The 22,843-nt window shown below is 41.2% G+C and overlaps 1 protein-coding gene across 1 annotated transcript; it reads right to left on the reverse strand.

The window, feature by feature from the left end:
- Positions 1–215: 215 nt before the first annotated feature.
- On the reverse strand, positions 216–22,663 carry SEC24A (SEC24 homolog A, COPII coat complex component). The gene is made up of 23 exons (XM_052689907.1): positions 22,482–22,663; positions 17,098–17,613; positions 15,297–15,464; positions 14,518–14,595; positions 14,033–14,196; positions 13,302–13,474; positions 11,581–11,683; positions 10,748–10,874; positions 10,330–10,439; positions 9,852–9,964; positions 8,967–9,085; positions 8,327–8,382; positions 7,829–8,035; positions 7,518–7,638; positions 6,861–7,019; positions 6,470–6,643; positions 5,868–5,978; positions 5,474–5,649; positions 4,914–5,051; positions 4,466–4,570; positions 4,240–4,332; positions 3,617–3,720; positions 216–3,241 (listed from the first exon to the last, which is right to left on the reverse strand). The coding sequence occupies exons 1-23, from the start codon at positions 22,552–22,554 to the stop codon at positions 3,127–3,129; spliced, it is 3,303 nt and encodes a 1,100-aa protein (XP_052545867.1). The 5' UTR covers positions 22,555–22,663; the 3' UTR covers positions 216–3,126.
- Between the last annotated feature and the right edge of the window lie 180 nt (positions 22,664–22,843).

The following is a 22,843-nucleotide window of genomic DNA, read 5'->3' on the forward strand; positions in this document are numbered from 1 at the left end:
AGTAATGCTGAATGACAAGGGACAGGAAAATGCCACTGGCAAACTCCAAGTCAACTGGAAGTGGCTTTCCTCAGAGCGCCCCCTCCTTCTCAATCACTACCAGGGAAGTTTTACTGGAAGTGGAATTTAGCACTTGCTGCTACATGCTATTTATCTTGACTGATCAAACACCGTACTGTACTTCCACTGATAAGAAAACACTGACGGACTTGAGGGAGTTCTTCCAATTGATTTTATTGAGTAGCCAAATCTGATAAATTAGCACAGATAAAATAAGCATTTGCATGTGTTACAAATGACTTTTTACAGGAATAAAAGAGTGAAAATTACAAACTGTAAAAAGGAGGACAAGAAAATCCTGTCTCAAATTCAGAAGGGGGAAGATTTATCATTTCATACTGAAGATCAAATGTCCAAGTTCAGAAAGGAAAGATTTAATAATACAATATCATACACTACTTTACAAAATTAAATTTACTATAAGGATGACATCCATAATAGTAAACAGAAGCTTAAAATCACATTTAATGGTCCCTTATTTAACAGCCATTTTGCATCTTTTATTAAATACTGTTAAGAAATTAAATCTAAATGAAAGTGAATCATTCTAGTTATTGCAAAACAATCTATGTGGACTTAGACTCAAATATATTAAATTAAAAACAATAATGAAAGCAAAGTAAAATGGATGGTAACAACGTTGGCTGAACACTAACGTGTCAAATACAGAAATAAGTTTAAAAAGATTCCTCAACTGGAAAAATAGAGTACATTTGCAGTGGTAGAGCTGTGATGAGATCTAAGAACCAGAGCCACTCTTGCCTGTCTCTGCAGTTCATCAGTGTCCTCATTTTTCAATGGTAGGTAGAGGTGACACATCATGGATAGCTGTGTCCATCTGTCCTTTGTCAGCCTTACAGCACAGCAGGCTTTCCCCACTGTGAGGGAATAAACTTAAAGTTCAATACAGAATTTCTTCCAAGGTGAAAAATCCAAGGTGAAAAAGACAAGTTCTGCTCCAAGAGGGTTCATCTGAGCCTTGTTTATACATTTGGTCTTGTCAAACTTAGGGACCCTAGAAGTTAATCGCCATAGACTGACATCCTGAGCTGTTAGCCTGGTATCTGTAGAGCAATGAAGTAATCTCCAACATTTATTAAAAAAAAGGGGCTAAAATACAGTCATCATAAGATGCAGATTTGGGGTGGGCTGTTAGATGCAATGACAATTTTCAGCAATCTGAGTGATAATATGTCCAAAATACAAGTTTTAAGTGATAACCTATGCAAGTGCATAGCTTCCATTTAAATTAAGAGACATCTTTCTCTGGGAAAACAATATCCAACTAAAATAACACCCAACTGTCCAAGCGTTAAAAACCTGATGCATTCTGCCTAGAAACTGTGCAATTCTCTAAAGAGCTGTTCAAGTAAATACACTCCTGTTTGCCACAGAGACAGCAGACAGGGAAACTTAAGTAGGTTCTATTATAGTATTTTCATTCCATTTCAGACACTGTTCTGAACTTCACCTTCTCGTGCTCAAGCAAAAAGACAATTTCTCCACAGGAACTCTTCCCCTGAAGTAAGGCAACTCCTGATAATCAAGTGTAGCTACAGCCTGCAATGGTAGCAAATGATTAACCTCTGATGTCCTCACATTGGTATCACAAGGTGCAAGCTAACAGACCAGTCACAGTACATGCTGACCTCTTGTTTATATAAATATTTTACCTGCTCACGTCACTTGCCCCAGAAAGACTTTGCAAGACCTTTACATACATCGTTTGACAAAAAGATTCTGTCCGTAAGGCCTTCCATTTGTCACATCCCTCTCCTTACATCACAGATGTACAGACACTAATGTAAATACTAAAAATACTCTTTATGTTGCTGTCAGATCTCCAATATTAATTATTAATATGCTACTATAAAATGAAATGTTTTTCATACATAAATTTTCACTTCAAGCCCGGTGTCATCTTCCACTTAGAGCTCTGGTGGGGATCTGAGAGCACATTTAAAGCTTTCATTGGGTGCACGCTGGCTTTGGATCTGGGCTCATTAAGCAGCTGCAGTAAAGAAGTTTTGGAAACTTCAAGTGCGTCTCGAGCCACGAGCAGATCTTCAAATACAATGCTCTTGTCTTTGGAGAAAGTTCTCCCATTTTAGTGTCAGAATGTTGGATGTGGTCTCAAAACATTGTGTTCTAAGTGCCATCATGCAAACATTTCAGAAGCACGCCGAATTTTAGGGGCCTAACATTCAGTTCATGTAAACAGGAGCACAACGTGTCTTAGATAAAAAGTCAGAGATAACCTTACTTGACCTTCCACTCCCACACCATTCAATAACTGAAACTATTCATTTTACTAAAGAAAAACAAAGCTCTGTAAATCTACTTCTGCTGCTCACTCAGTCACTGACTTTAATGCATCTCATCTGAGGAGGGCTTGCTTCTCCTTGGTTGTTTTCTTAAATTTGAATACTGACTTACTAAAAGCTTCCATAAATTAAGCCATCTTGTCCAAGTTAAGCTTACCTTGAATCCTACCAGCCATAATCCATTCCCAACACTGGATTCTAAGTTTAATAAAGTATTTGTTCGTTTCACAATGAACAGTTGCTTCATTGCTACTTTAAGCATTCCTAAGCTGAACACGGAGATGCTCTGTGATCACTGGATGCACTTACAGAGAATTTCCCTGCAAATCATGATCAGTTTTGTGAGGTTTTATATCTAGCAGCAAAAAAAAAAATAAAAAAAGCAAAGAGTTACAGAAATATACATTTTGAACAACAAAGAACTCTTTATTTTACAAAATGTCTTTCACCTTTTCAGTATTGCCTTTGTGGATGTACTTCATGCTGCAACTACTTACAGTAAAAACATGATTTGCAGCAAATTAAAGGTGCTCAACCAGTTCCAATCGTTTGATTTTTAAGGTACAATATGTAGTTGCACATTTGATTCTCAGATGTGGTCCTTTATTTGCTTTAGTTCGTTGAAATCACAGTGAGAACCTCTCATCGACTGCCTCAGGCCACAGATTTCATGAAGATATTACAAGCACAAGTGTCCTTTACTGCAGAAATCTTCCCTTCCAGTGAGCCAAAGGCTAGTGTTTCATTTATTTACTTGCTGCTGTATGTGAAGGAGGAACTCATAGTACGATAAGGCTGATTCAGTTCTGTCTTCAATCATATTCTGCAGAAAACTTGATTTCAATGGGCTGTCATCCCTTCAAAATAAAAATAAGTGCTTGAGTAAAATAAATATTTACCAAAATCTTCAGTGCTACACATTCAGAATGTTACAGATCAAGTACAAGATATTTCCAGAGCTCAAGAACATATGAAAGATCTCAAGTAGCCCTCGTGAATAACCCCAACAAATACACTTCTCAGAATTCACTTTGTTATCTGACAAACAAGATTCATTTATGACATTTTGTCTGTCTTAATCTGCAGAAGTTCCAAATCAAAGACAACTCACACCTGCTGTCAAGGCTGTTAAGTACAGCATTTAAACTGATAAAACTTGTATTAAGAAAGTACAGTACACAATGTCCAACTACGTGTAGTAAAAGGTCCCAAAGGTTCTTAAAAACACTTACTTTATTACATATAGGATAGGAAAGAAAGGTCTCTGTTCTCGCAGCCAAGAAATAAAAGCTATTGTTCTGATGGATTCTGCAGTTTCAAGCTCTGGGAGATGAGTCTAAGGTGTAAAGAGTAACATTAATACATACATTGTATTTTTCAGTAAAGCAGCAAATGCAACACCTAAAACAGCCCAACTCACCCTCATCAGGTACAAAGAAGCCCCAGACACACATTGTGATGAATAGCTTTACTCTGATCCCTTTTGCAAGGGCTTGAAACAGTGAAGGACACAGAAACTACACCTGCAATTGACTACAACAATGTCATGACCAAGTGATTGCCAATAGTTGTTTTACTGCAGGGAGAATTTTCCACTGAATCTGAGTCTGATATTTCCAAACATCTGTAACAGGTTGAGTTCTGATAAACTTCATCACTGCTAACCTGTACTTCATGTCCTTACATGGGAAGATTTAAAGTTTTTTGTCTGGAGAAACTCCAAGAGTTTCAAAAGCCAACAAATTATTTTTTCCTCTTGGATCCAGGTTTATAGTGACCACTAACTGGAGGGCTAATATTTGAATACAGCATTCCAATGCCCACGCAGATAGCATACACCAAAGCCAGCACATACCATGTTCTGTGGAATTGACCCATAATTTGGAACTCCGAGGACTTGGCTGATAAAGCTCTGCCCACAGTTCTTCCCAATCCACAGAAACATCACCTGAGAGGTAAACAATAACAATCACTTAATGAGAAACTACACCTCAGCAACCTTCCACACATTTTGAGTTCTCAGCAAGAACAGCAAGTTAATACAAATTGGAATACTACATAAAATCAGCACCACAACTTACAGAGCCAGCATCCATAAGGTAGGCACCTTCCCTACTCAGTTTCTCCACTGATAGCTGCAGAATGGGTGGCTGAGGTATGGTTCTGTCATTGATGTTGAGAGCTCCCTAGAAAGGAAGAACACAGTTCACATCTCGATGCACCGACACAGGCACAAGAACAGAAGGTTAAATAAGAAAAGGGTACATTATATTGAATATTGAAGTTAGACTGCATAGTTCCAATTACAGTTCAAGTACATAATTTACTACTAAACTTCTTAATATTTTGAGGTGTGCTTCATGTTCATCTTCATCAGTTCTACATGCAATTACTGGGAAGATGTGAAACATTGCATTTGAGCTCTGGAGCTTAAATGTAGAGGACATGAACAGAATTTTCTTTCAACTTCACATAGTTCAAGCCTATGGGACCAGCACAAACAGGCCATGTAACAATGCAAGTGCTCACCTCATCTGTGAGATTATCAACTCTGTACAAACTGGGGTGTGTCATAAGCATGAGGTAAACAAGAGGCTGGTTTTTCACTTGACACATGCTAAAGATGCGTTCGTCTAGACGTGCACTTGTCCCAGTTTGAAATGCTTTCTGCAAACAATCAGACATTTGACCATTAAAGACCATAACAGACTCCAAGACAAAGAAATACATTCACCACCTGTCCGAGCATGCCTACTCAGGCCTAAGAGACAATCAACAGGCTTCATTCTACACTGATCTTTCTAGTCACCAAGTTCTGGGGGAGCAGATAAATTGAACTTCTATCTTGAGAGAATTTTATATGTGCAAGAACACTGACAATCTCTAAGATATCTCAGTATTCTGACAAATATCATACTGGTTTTACTAAGGAATCCAAGTCAAACAGCTTCTCAATTTTGAGTCCTGTGAAAGCATTGGAAGAAGACAGATGCTATTTTGTACATCGATGACATGCTCTTTTCCTTCAGGTTGTCGTGCCAAGCACAGACAGTTGTCCTCCTCTGGCACAGCTTCCTTTTATCTCTTACCTGTTTCAAGAGTGCCAGTACATAAAGTGGGAAGAGCCGTAGCGAACTGGGGGCCATGAGACCAGGCTGCTGAATGCTCAGCACTGACGAGCGGTAAGCAGACAGAGAATCTATCACAGCGTTGACCAAGGCGTCGCGAGCGTCACTCAAAGTAGCAGAAACTGATCGATCCACAGCTTAAAAAATAAAGATTTTTTGTTTAAAACCTTTTCCACCTTGATGACAATACAGCAGACTGTGTCCAGGTGATTACATGCAACTGTGCTGATGCTTCACCTGGGCCAAGCGTTACAAACGGAGAGAATCACTCCTTTTACTATCATCCAGAGGATTACTGCTGAAAGCCTTAGGGATGTCATCCATATACATCCAAACAAGCTCTTATCATGCTTACCCATATTGGCTAACAGCCCAGTGATAGCTTGTACATCTGCCCCCAGGTAGACATCACTCAGTGCTGTTACAACAGGTAAGCACATCGTGTGGACACGAATTCTCCTCTCACCTGTAAGAAAATTAAGAACTGGAGAGTCCAAATACTCCAAAAACTTCAGTTTTTTGAAGTAATTAGAGAAGTGCTACTAGTTATTCAGTAACTTTTACACTTACATACTTGAATCACTTGGATAATTTCCCCATTAACACTACCAGCTGATCTGTGTTCAACCAAACTGGCAAAAAAAAACAACCCTAAGATTCAATCTTGTTCATCATACAAACAGTGAATGAGATTGTTTTCAGCAGCTTTTATGAACTATTAGTTCAGTTTTTAGGATTAACCTATTCACAAACCAGGGTAGGTTCCTCAGGAGACTTTGTGGTCTGGAAGAAGCAGTAACACCAACATGCAAGAACATATTACAACTATTGACATAGGTAAAATATTTTGCTTAAGTCACTGCAACTGAATTACAGCTTACAACTAACCAAAATGACTTCACTGAATATCATACCTGAATGTAAGGAGTTTCAGCTCACAGAATATAGATATCTTACCTTTGCTAGATGTGTACAGGAGAGCTGACTGAAAAGAAACAACCTGCATATCAGTAAGACTTTCTTCTACTGACATTTGCACAGCATATCCTGCATCTGGGTTTACATTGGGCAAGGACAACAAGTCTGTGGATCGCACAAAGAAGTTCCCATGGAAGGTGTGAATGGAAAGGCCTAAAAGATAAACATTAGGTTGAATCAATTTTATTTATAACCAGATGTGAAACACAGACATCATTCACAAATACAACATCACTGTTAGATGGCTCTTAACTAACCATTTAAGTTTATATTAGGTCAAGACACCAATCAATCATTCCCAAACAACAGTGAATCCTGCCTGCTCCTCCCCCCACCATTTGCTCCTGACCCCAAATAAACACATACAAACCTTTGGTGCATCTTATCCTCATGACAGCTTCAAATCCAATCTTCCTAGTTAAATATCTTTTCAACTCTTTCTGCAATTTCTCCACCTGGACAGGGTTGTGTTTGTGATGATAAGACTGGTAGTAATAGACACTACCTGCAGAATATCTTGATATACAACCTGAAACAAAAGGACACAGTGTCAGAGCATCTACAGCTGCTGCTATGTTTTTAAATATACCAGAGGAATGTGATATTTCCTTTAATTACTACACTGCTCACATGTGAAAAAAGCTTTGTTACACAGACAGCAACACACAGAGTCAGCTATATATTCAATTATGGATAAAGGCATGGCCTGAAATTACAGGTACTCTGTCACTTCAAAGTTTGGTTACATGGAGAAAAAAAAATTAAAAGCCTATTCCAACAGTCTTACACTGGTGGTAGAAAGCAGAAAAGGAACATTTCAACCAGGATCACAGAAATCCACTCAGTAAGGGTCAACATGGATGCTAAATCAAGGAAAGACTGAAACACTGCATTCTGTTCACAGTGCTCCTGCTCATCAAGGATGAATTTGCATCCTGACATGCAAGACTTCTTCAGATACCAAATGCTAATCTTCAACATAGAGCCCCTGGAGTTACCTGTCACATCACAACTTCATACAGCTCACCTAGAGAAGCCAAGTCAGAATACTGTCCACTGAGAAGAAACAAATCCACTGCGACCTGTTGTCCTGAGCAGTCTAAGGCCAACTTCTTGTAAAAATCAGTTGATGGTGTCAGGTGTATGTCCTGTTAGCACAAGGGAGTATTACAAGACACAAAGGAAATAAGATTAATATATTTACTGCTTATTTTCAGGGCACTAAAATTAATCTTTTATCACTATTTCAGTAGCATCTTTAAAAACAGGCAACTCAAGAGCCATATGTACATACAGAACAGGGCTATCAGTTCTCTTAACCTTTTCAGCTTTCCTAACCTTTGCAGTTGCTCTTTGGTTTGGCTCTTCTCGAGATTTCAGTGCTCCCATTCCCACAGATGGAAGCTGCGTCTGGAAGACAGAGATTCTACCTCCAGTAGGGGACATCAGTTTAAAGGCTGCCTGCAATGCAGGCCCAAGAGCACTCTGAGTTTCCAGGGACTTGGTAAACATCTGTGGCAAGCTCTTCAGTAGATCTTGAATTAGCTGCAAGTTAGAAAACAAAATTAAGACAAAAGTCTTAGGAGTTTTCTTCTTTATCAAGTTTATTACTGAGTCATAAATATGTATTAACACTTCCAGTATTATAGCAGTAGATAAATCCCAGCAAAAGAAAACTCTTGTTTTAGATTGTTAAATGTTTAAAGCCAAGCAGAAGTCAGAAGACTTCAAACTCGACATTATAACTTCAGACATTAAAGAGCACTAAATAAAACCATGAACTGTCAAGCACATCTCATTACATGCGTGTCATTTTTCACCTAATGCAGTTCTTACCTCTTTATTTTCATTTAAGTTTACTAATAGGTTTTCTGGCATTGGTATAAATACATCTGGAAGAAAAAAAAAATGTGTTAGTTGTTTCTTAATGAAACAGAACAAGCTGCCCCAAGTTTTATTTCCCAACCATTATCCCTATTAGAAAAACAAACTGCATCATTGCGTAAATCCACACAAGCATTAACCTTTTTCCCCTGATAAGCATAGCTGTGGCTACACTGCCACTGCAGAATAACAGCTGAAAGTGTTGAAGGATAGGAAAATCTATTCAATAAAAATGCACAGGAACATTTTCAAGAGTACTTCTGCTCCTTAACCTAAGTAAAAAGTGCTTTGAGAATATAAGCAGAACATCACTAAACAGTCACTGACAATTTGTACAATTCAGTTTTGATCATAACAGAAATTTAGGTAGCCACACAAACAAAACTCCACGTTGGGAAGGCTGTTCTCATGTTTAAGTCACAAACAGCCACAACTTGCTCAGACATTCAGAGCTTCAGCAAGAAACCTTCCTCCACAGCCATTAACAGAGAGGATAACGACTGATCTACCAACACTCACCACACATCTGCTTTTTTAAATGGGCTATGAAAAGCAACAGTCATTAATACACACTAAAGCTATTACTGCATACCTTCAATATCTGAAACTATAAGCATCTGAGGCTGAGAGAGACCTTCCTGAAGACTGTAGAAATGGATCGTGCTGTCAAATGTTATGAAGCCTATTTTTGTTCTAGTGTTCCCAGGAAGCCTAAAAGAGTCAGACAGATGGTGTTCAGTAAGATGAAATTTCATTTCTGCAAGGCTTTTTTTTTTTAAATACATTCACTGCACCTGTCTAAGGATGCTAGCAAGTAGCTTAACAGCTATACTGCAAACACTTCAGTCATGTCAGATTAAAAACAGGAGCTTGTAGTAGAATCACCTAGCAGACATCAAGACTTTTTTTAAGGCGAGTAATAAAAATGGATTAATAACATTTAGGAAAAAAAAAGTCTGTGTTTCCAAACACAGCAATAAGTGCTTGTATTTTTTTCCTCATTTCAATTAAAACCTTATTCTAGAATCTAGCCTTCCAGAAGAGAAGCCATAAGAGCATGCTTTGCTAAGACAATTGTCCTACTTAACACTGGACTTCAAAGCCTTAAGTTGTAGCCCCCTTTAGAAGTCTGGAATGGCAATCCAATGGTTCCTTCCAGAAAGGAACAACACCTGAATAATTCTGAGTTAGCTTTCAGTATTTTCCAATGTTAGTCAAGTAGAAAGATGGATACATATCTATATTTTAGCTTTTACAAAGTACAATTGAAAAGACATCAATTAATACATGTACTCTTTTCTGGGATTGACACAGCAGATAGGAAATGAAGAAATGCACCTCAGTGTTGCTTTATATACTGGTGCAGCTGTAACCACAACACAAATGCAAGAAACTGCTGGGCAGAAAGCAGTGCCACATTAATGTCTATCAGGTTCCACGAGGAAAAGAGGACATTAAGAACAAAAATATTACTTACAAGTCAAGATTGTCCAACAAAGTCTTGCAGACTGTATTCAAGTATCCTGTCTCTATTGCATTATGAGAGACATCAAATACAAAGAGGTACACAGGTGGCTGAGGTGGACGTAACTGAATGAAGAAAATATAACCTTTGATTTTCAAGGTGATTTTTATTAGGCTGTGATAATTCCACTGCAAACACAAATGATACCAAAACTTCTAAATACATTTCACTTATTTGGTAACTGTAATTGTGGCTTCCTTTCAAAATGCCCACAAACACCCACGTATTGTAAATAGAGAACACTAAGATCATAAATGTTCATAAAAGACAACCTGTTTGAAGTAACACCCAAGGCTTCTTAGATGTACTTCAAGCAGCAGTAGCTGCTGTAATGAAATGGAAAGCATCCTCTGTAAAGAGGATTTTTTTTTTCCTGACTTCCCTGTGGAAATAAAACAAAGGGAGAGAATAAGTCAAAGTAAAATCTCACCATGTATTCAGATGGAGCCATAAATTCAATCGTAGCGTTCTGGACTTCAGGTCTTTTATGAGGCTCCCCATAAACTCTTGTCACAGGATTATACATGAATTCTTCAGGAACTGTGCAAATAAATTAATATATTACTAGCCCATAATAGTATTAGTTTTGCTACAATCTAAAATTCAGCTCTTTTGAGCTCATTGTGCAAGGCTACTTGTAGCACTGGATTAGATGTGGCAGCAACTTTGTCAGCTGCAAGGGTACCATGGAAGACCACATCAGAGTCTTTGCTGGTGGAGAACATTTCTCATGTCCACAGAGCACAACAGATGAGGCAATAACACCGAGAGGGCCAAAACTGTGATGGTATCAAAGGATGAGGTATCAAAGCTCAACCACAGCAGTTTAAAACAAAGTTTAAACCTACCATCGTTCACTCTATAGCACAAGTTGCATTTCCACCTCCTTTGGTCTAGAAAGCTGACAAAAGGATTAATGTATGTCCGGCAGGAACGACATCTCACAATAGTACTTGAAGTAACCACTGGCAATTGCTGGAAAAGAAAAGCTTCCTATTTTAAAACATCAACACTACAGCCATTCATCCATGGCAATCATCTACACTGCTGTTCCTGGCCACTCAAAGCATACTTCTGTCCATTCCTGTACCCATGAAGCACCTGCACAAGGTTCCTTAATAATAATACTGGTCAGAACCTAGCTATAATGTTATTGGCTGATATTCTCCCCCTTCAAGCCTCTACAGTCCTTAATTTCACACTGATGGCATAAGATCAAGATCCACAGCAAATACAGAACAAACATCAGAATCAACACCACATCTGGCAAAATTCCTTCACTTGGGGAAAACAGCAACATTCAGAAGATGCACTGATAAATTCAAAGTATTCAGGGAGGACAGTCAAACCCCTTTCACTTTAATGCTTAACTACACTACAAAAAAAACCAACTGTCACCTGAGAAAATACAGCGAACTAACAGTGACATTTACTTATATCTTTATGTATTTACATGTGTTGCCTCTAAGCTTGTTTTTTTCTGAGGTTTGGCACTTCTGTTGTTTGTTAAGAATCGAGGCTTGAAGGTTTAAAAATGGCAGGGAGAAAAAGTCTCAGATAAATGACAGTGAAACAGAAATTTTAAATGCCAAGATTAGCCAACACAGCTGCCCTCCTTTTGCAATTCATTTGCCAACTACAGTGATATTTCAGCATTCAAAGTTCTAAATATTTGTCATACCGATAAGTCTTTGAAGGGATGAAGCAGGAGCCCCAAAGGAAGCTTGGCTTTATTCAGTAAGGCCTGAGTTTGAGGAATGTTAGTCAGAGTACAGCGGAACAACCTACACAGAAGATAAAGGGTTATTTTGATTACTTTCAGATAATAAAATGATTATTTCAGTGGAACATAACATCCTCCACGTTTTCCAGTGCTGATGATGGTGAACGTCCACTTCCAAATAAAATACCCTCTCCAACTCTGTCACTGTTTCACTTTATTCACAGTGTATATTTTGAGCTCTTTCATTACACTGTACAGACACTCTTTATGCAGCACTGCTGCCACTTTAGTGATTCAAATCAAAGGTTAGCCCAACAATGCTCTAAGTTACAGCTAATCTCGATACACAAAGCAGAAAGTTGAACCCCTTTCTGAGATGGCCTTATACACTGATCTGAACCAGCAAAGTTAAAACAATAAACAAGTGCACAGTTGTAACTCCAGAACTTGGTTTCCACAAAGGCAGATGTGCACAATACTCGTGCAAACCTGGCATGGCTGTTTGTGAGCCATTTCTCAAAGGTGCTGCTTCCCCGACCTCTCCGAAAAGGCTTGCAAAGCAGGAGTGCCTGGTCGTACGTGGTTTGGTTGGTTTGCTCAGGGGGATTATTCCAAGTGCAAACTCTTGTTTGACATTCCATTTACTCCACTGTTTCAAATGGTTGCTCTCAGTACAGACATAAGCTGTTTCTGCATTCACAAACTTCTTAACGTACCTCCCTCAAGTTAACTCTTATTTAAGATCTCAATCACACTCACTGCCAGCTACAGCACAAAGTTTTTACACTCTACCTATTTATAGCTGCCCTGCAAGCAATATGTTTTTACTTGTATTTTCTACACAATTTCCTGGTGACAGAGGCTTAGAAAATGCTCTTAGCAGCAGCTCAGAACCCTGACAAAGATTGTGATGGTTATGAGATGCTTGTTATAGAGCTGAAGACAGAGTTACTGTCCTAGACAAAAACAAAGACAACAGGCCACTAAAATCCTGATGCCTGCACCAGAAAAGGGTCAGCTCTGCAACTGCCTCAATCTTGAATCCAGAGAAAGGAATACAAGTCAGAACTATTTGTCAGATTTCACTATCTGTAGAACACCTCATTACTATCTAATGAATCCCATTAAATTATCTTTAGATTCCCAACAAAAAGCAACAGCAATTGGATACACATGCTTCCAAAAGACCTGCAGTAGAACACAACTAGTTAATTAATGCTATGTTACTCATTTAAGCACCATATTTTGACAGTCTCTTAAGGCCTTAGCAAACATCTCCCAGATCATTTTTCTAGATAATACATATAAATCTTTTCTCTAACTGAAAAAAAAAAAAACCAAAATGTAGCTTACAAAGAAACCCCAGTTTTTGATCCCACATCCAAGGGAACCAATGGCACTGGTTATATACTATGACATGAGAAATTAGGGGACACTTTGAAGACCACAATGTCAACAGCTAAAAACCAGTTATCAGTGAACTTAAAAGTATAATAAATACATTCTACATCATTCCCTCACTTCAGAGCTTTAACCACTTACCACCTTTACCTTAACAGAGTGAAGCTTGCTTTCAATCTTTTTCAACTCACAAAGTTAAAAATATTTAGTGAAGCTACATTTACAACTAGTGATTTATTTCTTTTGGTGAGTTACAGCAAATGGACAGATAATCTTACTCTGGGTTACAGTTGAGCTTCTGGATGTCTTCATGCAAGTTTGGGACAGGAGCCTGGAGAAGGGTTGTAGGAAGAATATTTCTTTCTTGAAGAAGATTCACAGGTCTTAATCCCTCTTGTTGTAAACTCAGGCTACCCAAAGATGCATTTAAGTGATTAGTGCCTAGGGGAGGCTAAAGTCAAAATTTCACAAGTTAACACTGATTATTTGGGTGAAACAGTCCACTTCAAAAGCAAACATTTTTCTTTCAAATTCTGTTTACTGTCATTGTATTATGTTTAGAAATGCTACTTGCTGCTTAGGTTTGTAACACAATAGAGGTTAAAATTACCACAGGCATACCACAAAACTCTTGAAATACAGAAGCCAAGCACTGGCAAAAGTATTGGCCAGTTTGGTTTGAAAGCACAGGAAAAACACACTTCAGCTAGCAATGACAAGAGGTATGAAAAGCATGGCTATAGGATATCTTAGAAAACTTTTTGAAGACTGATGTTCTAAGCAGATTTAAAAATAAGACACTTCAGAAAGAGCTAGCATCATTTTTCTAGACTGCTAACAAAGCAACAAAAAAAGCATAAGTTTCTGGCTATGTCTGTCATCTTGAGCAAACTGCACACCAAACTGTCACCCATAACCCCACAGAGATACAACACAGATCACCACACTTTTCTTTATTCTTTATTCAAGTGAATTGGCTTAGTAACATGAAACAAAACAAGAACTTCACCTGGTGGAAATGTTTTGATCCATCTGGATATTGCAAAGCAGATGCTTGCACTCCTGGTGCTCCAGGTGGAGAAGTATTTTGGTAGCCTGGTGGCAATGCAGGATAAGAATAGCCTACATTTCTATTCATCTTAAGATTTGCAGGTGCAGAAGGATGTGGGGTTGCTAGAGGCAGAAAAGACATACCTCAAATGAACTGCTGAACTGCAGGTTGGTCAACTCATTATCAAAGAAGGACCTTTTGTTGTTTAATTTCTAAGTGTAAACAATTGACAAGTGTCATCAATTTTACAATGCTAACTGCTTTATAATTCTTACGTGTCAATGTCAAACTGTCAGCGCCTCAAGTAATCACACTTAGTTTCAAGTCAGACATTAGATAAAGTAGACATCTGTACCTAAACACCTCAACTTCCATCTTTTCCAAACAAATCTCTTCTTAAACAAATTACTCAATGGCAAAGATTTTTAATTCCCAAACCTTACCCATGAGGCCACCTCCTTCTATTGCATCATAGCTGTTTTGGACCGCAGACCCATCGCCAGCAGCAGATGTAGCATCACCTATTAAGGAGGAGTCCAAGCAAAAATTAACAAGTTACAAACAAGTTGAAACAAGGTAAGTGAGATGCAATTCTCTTTGCTGAATGTATATGCAGATCAGCACAGTTTTGATCTACCTTTGACTCAGGGTGAAACTCGATTAAGTGCACATCTTGTCCTATTTCTCACATGCGCTTCCCCTGCTGACATGACCTCAAAGGACATTCAGAAAAAACCTACAAGCTTTCTCAGGGAAAACATGTAATGTTAGCAGATCATTCAGCCAGACATGTAGACCTTTACATTAGGCATACCTCATAAAATCCAAGCTAATAGGTGGGAAAGTGTCAGGGCATTTCTCATTCTCACCAGAGCAAGGCTCTGTATGTTGGCTGCAGTTCACAAAGACTCTTGGAATTTAGGTACCAAGTTCCCTGACTACTTTTCCACTGATTGCACATGGAAACATCAAACTCCCTTCACTTTTACACTTAGTCCAGTACTGTTTACAAACCATCAGCAGTTCTGATATGGTCACACAAATTCCACTTGAGATAAAAACCTTGAAATTGAGTGTGCTCCCAAAGGACAACTGGGCTCGTTGCCACCACCTAACTAGACCAAGCTGTGCTGGGCTCCACACAGCCTGGCCTTGAACACCAGCAGGGATGGGGCACAGCTGCCAAATCCAAATTCAACAAAAAGAGCAAATTGTTTCTCACCTTCTTGATTTGTAGCTGAATGTAGCAGAGACTGTGTGTGAGGTGCTCCTGCTGTCACTGTGGATGGCCTAATTAGAGGTGGACCACCAACAGGAGGAGGTCCCAAAGGTGGCCTCGAGGGAGGGTGGAGAGGTGTTAAAGGCTGAGTCACTGGTGGAGGTACAGATCCTGTGAACAGATTAGTTTTTAGTTCAACCCAACTGAAGGCAACAGAAGACTCTTAAGAAAACACACAGATCGAACTCTAGATACGCCTCTTATTAACATGATACACAGCATGAAATAAATCCTAACATGCATTCAGGTTTTATAACTTCAGATTCTTTCTGCCATGCTCCTGATAAACTGTGTTCCTGTAGCTGTTAACAACGATCCTTTAGTTTTTGGGTCTCTGTTTGGTATTTTTTTTCCTCTCCTCTCTTCACAGTTCTTGGTAGGAATTTTAAGAGGTACAGAAAGCATCCTGATTTCTATTACAAAGTCTGGACATCATGAATTTTAGTACATCCCCAAATTAGACAGCATATAACAAACTACAAGAGCCTAATGCAGATTGCTTCTGACAGGAAGCTCACCTTCCACTTCAGTAACCTGATGCAAAATAGCAACGTACAGATTCCGCATCTGTAAGAGGCTGCCACAGGCTGGGCAGGCAGGCAGGCAGCTGGCAGATCTTTGTTTGAAGGATGAGCATAATCAGCACAACCAGATAAACTCATTTTAAAAGTGAGCACTGTTCCACAGAACTCTACCAGGGAAATTGCTCAGGAAGATTCACCATTCAAAAGAGATAAGATTACTCTCTCATAAGCCATTTCCCAGGATTTCTCATCGCTTACCATTTTAAGCACCGACTCCACAATATTATTTCAATAAACTGTCATGCAATTAGCTAGGCATATATCAAGAAGTCAGCATCAAGAAAAACATTTAATGAAGCTAAAAAGTATTTCATCGCATTCGCTTTAACACGTAAAATATTTCTGTGCTTGGTTCCTGTTATGCTCAGAAAGCTGATCAAAAATACTCTAATAGCAAACAACAGTTTGGCAAAGTAAAAATTGAGCATTAAGGTAGGTTTCCCACAACACTTACAAGTTACATTAAGAAGTTACTTATTATTATCAAAACTTTACAGCTCAAAACACAGGAGGAGAAAGCAGAAGGCAGGCTGCAGAAGGACCAGCTTCTTGTATCTTGCACTTTCAGAATTCTTTCCAAAGACTGACAGTTCTTATCCAGTTGTAAAATCTGAAGTTGGGATGAAGTTCTTTCAACTGCCCTCTATTTCAACAATACAGAATGCTTCCCAGTTTTCTTCCCAGGCTGTGCTCAAGCTGGTTGTCTCATCCTTACTGAGGACATTTTGAGAACTTCCAGAATCAGTCCACAGAAAAGCTAGTGAGATTTTACACTGCAGAAAAGCACACTAAATGCAACCAATTTTCATCTGGGAAGTCCATAAGCCCTCACGTGACTGAAGCACACAAATGCTCCAACGCTCCAAGGAAAAAAAACCAAAGGCAACAGAAACAGCCTTACCCACACACAGCTTCCCAGAACACAAGTTACCTGCTTCAGCCACTCAAGCAAAATGCAACTTTTGCACAAAAACTTCTATTGCTCATCTAAAGAACCCACCCAGATATTTATGATACGCATTTTTTCAAGTATTTGTTTTGACAGCCCAAGCAAAAGGCTGCTACAGAGTGAATTTTATTACCAACATCATTTTTTAAAATGGACACAGAGGTGGACACCAGCAGTCAATTAGAGAACATTATCAGAAAGTTATGATTACCTGGCTTCATATAGCTGTTCTGAAGCGAAGGACCTCCTGGAGAAGCAGCATACTGGTAACTTGCTGGAGGATTTCCTGATAGCAGCAGCGGTGGCTGAGCAGGCCCTGTCCCTGCCACAGGAGCTGAATGGCTTGGTTGAGCTGCAGCTGGGTGGCTCCCAGGAGCCTGGCTGTACTGCCAGTTGGGATGCATTGGCGGGCTAGCTGCAGGAGGAAAGCCACCAGGAGATGAGACAGCAGCTGAGTTTTGCAATGCAGGTGGCAGCACTTGTGGCACAGGACCTGTCTGTTGCACCGGTGAGCCAGATGGAGGTGCTGCTGGTGGCCTATTGAGAGTCTGCCCAGGTCCTTGATAACTGTTGAACTGAGAAACATTCTGAGAGCCACTGTAGTTATACTGTCCAGGAGATGGATGTGGAGGAACCTTTGATGGCGTCTGAGGCGAGTACGGTCCTGGAAGTGATGGTCTGTATCCCTGGGCATCTGATGAATGCATCATTTGATTCTGAACAGGACCTAGAAGGAAAAAACCTTTCAGTTTGCATTGCATATTGCTTCTGAAAATAAGACGTGACTCTGGAATTTTCCTTCCTTGGATTCTTATTAGTCCCCAGGCCATAAAAGTAACACAAGGGTCACAATTTTGATAGCATTTTGTTATCAACAGTTGCAATCTTTTTAATTATTATTTTACAGTGACTTCACAACTGTGCAGCTCATGAAGCAAGTGGCTGAACAAAATCCATCCTCTTTGCAATTCACACAGGGCTATTTCCACCTTCAGAAGCACTCAGAAGGCCATCAGCCACAGAGGCAATGTGTTTGTACACAGCTGGCAGGGGCACCAGGGAGCAGTGGCAGCAGAACCTGTCCTTACACCCAGTTTAAGGACTGGCACTGACTTAAACCTTATCTTATAGCAAAGATGCAAACAGGTTCAGCTCAAGTCCCCATGCTATTTCTCAAGTGACAGAGCTAATCCACAAAAGGTTCTGCAGCTAATTTTAGTGAGAGCTTCTCATGCACATACAGCTCACATAACCAACTGGTCAGGAACATGGAGTGAAGGATAATTTACCATAAAATAATTCACCCATCAAGAAAATAAAACTTGACAGTGCTTCGTATCTACTGGGTGCTACAGCTGAACTAAGCTGTAATCTTTTCCATTTTTTCCTGAAGTGATCAACTCAAAACAGCAAACAGCACCAGCAGAGCATCACCAGATTTGTCTAACACAGGAACACAGACAGTTCTGTGAGCTTTCCAGTACAGTAAGAGCACCATCAAGAAAGATGCTGCTGCAGGTTGTTCATACTGCTGCCACAAAAAGAATTTTGCAAGGGCAACATTTCCAAGCAAAATCCTTCCAGCAGAAGGATAGATAACCCATGCCACAGCTAGACACAACATACACACAAACACCAAGCACTTTCCAAGGCTGTATCATTTATGTCAGCCAGCCACCCTGCTGCACTCCACCCCTAAGCACAGCCTGAATGTCAGAGACAATCCACATACACAGTTATAAGCATGAAATCCAAAGAGATCCTCACCGTAATTTTGATGTACAATTCCTCTTTGCTACCCTGTACTACTTCCCAGATTTCCAAAATTATTTTTTTGGGGAAAAAAAAAAAAGCTTAGAAAAATAAAAGTACTTAGCTTCTAGATCAGAAACCACAGCAAGATTCAACACATTTTCAAAAGCATGCTATGAAGATGAGCATGTAGACAGACATCTTTTGCATACAGGTACCGGAAACAGCTGCCACCAGTATGAAATCACAGAGTTTCATTTAATGTCAAAATAACAGCTGGTTTCTTAGCTGTCTTTGCTTACCAGAACTTTCCAGTTACATTTTAAGAGCAGAGGAAGTTCACATATCCAAGTTGACATAACTTTGAACGCAGGCACACACGACAGTTAAACAAGCTAAACAACAGAAATACCTGAGTGAGGACAAACACTGCGACTGCCACACAACTCCTCATTCCCTAGAAAGCCCCAGGGTGCAGTTCAGAGACAGCTGTCACCTCCCTGAACACTGCATCTCCATGCTGACTGCTTAGCTGGGGTTCTACTACAGCACCGCTGACCTCATCCTCACTCTGCCTGTTATTTGTGCATGAACAGCACATACATATTATTCCCCAGCCATTAGTCTCAATAAGCTATCTGCCATTCAGTTAGGAAATCCAGTTATAGCTCACTGGCCTTGCAATGCTGCTCATAAATCTTATTAATTACCAATGCTTTAAAATCAATGATGTCCAAACGAAAAGCTTGCAAACATAAGAATTCCCACAGTTCTGACTCACCTTTGAAAATTACCCTGCAGCATATCAGATGGGTTTTCAAAAACTGATTTACAAAATGAATTGTAAATTTAACTTGCTAGCTGTACAAATGACTAAGGTTTCTTATGTAATGCCAGGCCCCTGACTGTATCACAGTATATTGATATAACATTGCAGTACGTTGCATAAAAGATATAGAACAAATAGTAATTAATTTTATAGCTTGATTATTCAGCTTAGGGCACGACTCTGTAGCCTGGTCAGGAATCAGAGTATTTAGCTCTCTTTTTTCCTGTTTGAGGGATAAGACTGAAGATAAAGGAATGACAGTGAGGTGAAACCCAAACATCAAATGACCTGGTCTTTCTGTGCCACTTAGTGATCAATTAGATTTTGGAAGCAGCACTCTAAATTTCAACTTCTGTTTTCACTTTCTGAAGTCAGAAGTGCAAAGAAAAACCTCAATAACCAACACCAGTGGAATTCCCCCATAGGCTGCTGCTTCTTTCTTGCACTGCTCCATGAAGCCAACAAGGAAATCAGTGTGGACTGAAGATCTAAATCAAAACAGCAAAGCCACCAACACTCAGGATACAAGAGAAGAGTTAGTAACATAAGAGAGGCCCCCAGTCTAACAATGGAAGACAACTCTACACAGACAAGACCATAAGAAATTTCAAAGAGATCAGGAGCAGCACTGAAACATGTGACAGCTGCTCAAGTTTTATAAGAGCAAAGAATGAGCACGGAAGGCTATGGGAGCCACGTTCTCTGCTATACAGAACCTCAGTGTCACTTCTCTCCAGGCCCACCAACGAGCACAGTGCTCTCACCAGTCACAGCATCTCCAGCCCCAGGGAGAGCAAGGCTGAACACACTCCATCGCGTGGCAAGGACCCCCAGCAGCACCCCATTCCACAGGGCCTTACCCACTGCTTCCAAGCAAACCAAGAGCAGGCCAAAACCAAAAGCTTCTGAAGCTCTGCGTGGCCTCAAAGCACCATGCCAGGATATCAAACTAAGACAAGCAACAGGTCCTAAAAGAATTTCTCCATCTTGCTTACATTTCAGACCTATGAGCTACAGATCATCGATTTGCTTTTCAGTTAAGTGAAGAGAGAATACCAATCCTACAAAAAAAACAGCACAAGTGGAGGAAGGCTGTTACTAAGCAACCTGATGCTCACTGCCAAACCATTTCCAGGTCAGCGTAGGGTGCTGCTGCTACAGCCATTCACTGTCAGGCCCAGCACGCGAGCTCTGGGAGTTACCTGCAAACAGGAAGGTGAGCAACAGGTTGAGAGAAGAGCTGATGCCATTATTACAGTTCATCATTCTGCTGGCAGCTTTCTTTCCTCACAGACCATTGTAAATAGAATAACAGCATTCTCTAGATTGCTTTTGTAGAATGTTTTTTCCTGAGGTAGCCTTGGATCACAGCACCTTCTCAACATATTTTATACATATATCTGTATACTGTAACTGATTAATTCTACCACCCTGTGTTTGCAGAATTTTAGATTTCATCTCTGGTTTTCATACAGCTTTAGCCTGAAATGTGTCTTCCTGCTACTACTACCTTGTAAGAACTTGTACTGTGTGCTTAGTCTGACTACACATCAAATATAAAATGATGCCAACGTGTAAATCATCCCACTTGGTTACTCCATTAGTTAACATTCTTTCTGTACATTCTCTGCCTAGACTATAAACTCTCCAGAACAGAGGCTCTCTTTTCAGATTTATGTATCCACATCCCACACTGCTGACCCTATGAGCTGCAATACACTTGTTTTTAAGATGCCTTTTCAGAAGTCATAAGCACTGCGAAAGAAGAAGAGGGTGACAAGTCAAACCATTTAATTACCCAGCCGTAAAGCAGGAAAATCAAAAGAGCTCATTATAACTTTATTGTCTTGATGCAGCATAACCACTGAAACACATAACCATCCAATTAAGGATGGAAGTTCTGGGGATGCTGGAAGTACATATGAAATCAGAAAACACTTTCCAACAGCACAGATTTCCACACATGCAAAGCAAACAGAGACAAGGCTGCCTTTGTGCTTCCTTCTTGCTAGCTCAGAAGGTCAGCTAGCTATTTGGTATCACCTTCAGCATCTGGCTTCAAAAAGATATATTTTGAGTAGAAGAAAGCAGTCAAGGCTTTCCTAGATCAGGATGTACAGAACAAGACAATATTGGCTTTACATGACAGACAAGATAAAACACAGTGAGTGAGTGACTGCCTGAGCTCGGCAGGGTCCTCCTCTGGGCAATAAGCTGTGCCACATGTACAGCTCGGTTCCAAAGGGCCAGGCTCACTTCGCTGCTGCAGTGTTATCACAGGTGGGGACATGGCCTGAAGTAATGACTAACACAGACCATTTAGAACAGAACATTTTGAGCTAGAAGAGACCCACACGGATCGCTAGGCCCAACCCCCAGTCCTAAACAGGACCACCAAAAAAAATCAAGCCCTATGGCTGTGTCATCCAAATGCTTCTCAAACTCCAGCAGCTCGGGGCCGTGCCCATTGCCGCGGGCAGCCCATTCCATGCCCACCTCCCTCTGGCGCAGGACTCACCCCTAACCACCCGCCGCCCCTCCCCAGTCGCAGCTCCACGCCGTTCCCTGGGGCCTCGCCGCCGTCCCCAGACGGCAGAGCTCAGCGCTGCCCCTCCACTGCCCGTGAGGAGCTGCAGACAGGCAGCACGGCACGCAGCACGCTCCATCTAGCTAACACACAGATTCCCCCGTCAGCCCACAAGGATGTTTACGCCACTAAAAGAAGTGGGAAGAGGGTCGCTTTGCCCCAATAACGACCCTCCGAGACGGCTCCGAGCAACGCACACCGCTCCGCGTTTCCCGACCCGAGGCCGCCCCGCACTGCTGCGTGACGCCATTCTCCCCGCCGCCAGCCCCGCTGCACAGCGCGGCCTGGGGCCTACCCTCAGCCGCCCGGCGCCCCGGGGACGTGGCAGCACCAAGGGAGGCGCCGGGCGCCCGAAGGCCTCGAGGCGGAAGCAGCACCCGCCTCCCCCCGCCTCGGCTTCTCTCCCAAGCGCTTCGTCCCGTCTCACCGTTGCTGTAGGGCTGCTGGCCCGCGCCGTTCTGGCTACGATAAGCGGCGGCGGGCCGGGCCGGCTGAGCCATGGCGGCGCTGAGCCGGGCCGGGCCGGGCGGGGTCGGATAGAGGCTCAGCGGAGCCGCCCGAGTGGCGGCGCCCGGCCCAGCGCTGCGAGAAGGGGCGGGGCTTCCACACACCGGAAGTACCGGGCCACGCACGCGCACTACGTACACGTGGCACTTCCGGAAGCAGCGGCGCTGCAGCAAGTGGGCGGGACGGGGCCTCTTAAAGGAACAGCCGAGGGGCGGGGCAGGCCGGGCCGTGGGCGGGGCCCGGCCCGGCGGTGCCGCCGTGCGGGAACGCCCCGCCCCACGG

This window comes from Tympanuchus pallidicinctus, unplaced genomic scaffold (genome assembly GCF_026119805.1).
Source record: "Tympanuchus pallidicinctus isolate F22 unplaced genomic scaffold, pur_lepc_1.0 scaffold25, whole genome shotgun sequence".
NCBI classification, from domain to species: domain Eukaryota; kingdom Metazoa; phylum Chordata; class Aves; order Galliformes; family Phasianidae; genus Tympanuchus; species Tympanuchus pallidicinctus.

What these genes read in the sequence shown, in the direction of transcription:
- SEC24A (XM_052689907.1), bottom strand. Translation starts at nt 22,554, where the DNA reads ATGGCTCAGCCGGCCCGGCCCGCCGCCGCTTATCGTAGCCAGAACGGC. An exon ending in ATCCCTTCAAAGACTTATCG is followed by an intron (nt 10,875 to 11,580) that starts GTATGACAAATA and finishes TTTCTTTTCCAG; the next exon opens with CAATTGCCAGTGGTTACTTC. An exon ending in TGGCTCCATCTGAATACATG is followed by an intron (nt 9,965 to 10,329) that starts GTGAGATTTTAC and finishes TTCTTCATTCAG; the next exon opens with TTACGTCCACCTCAGCCACC.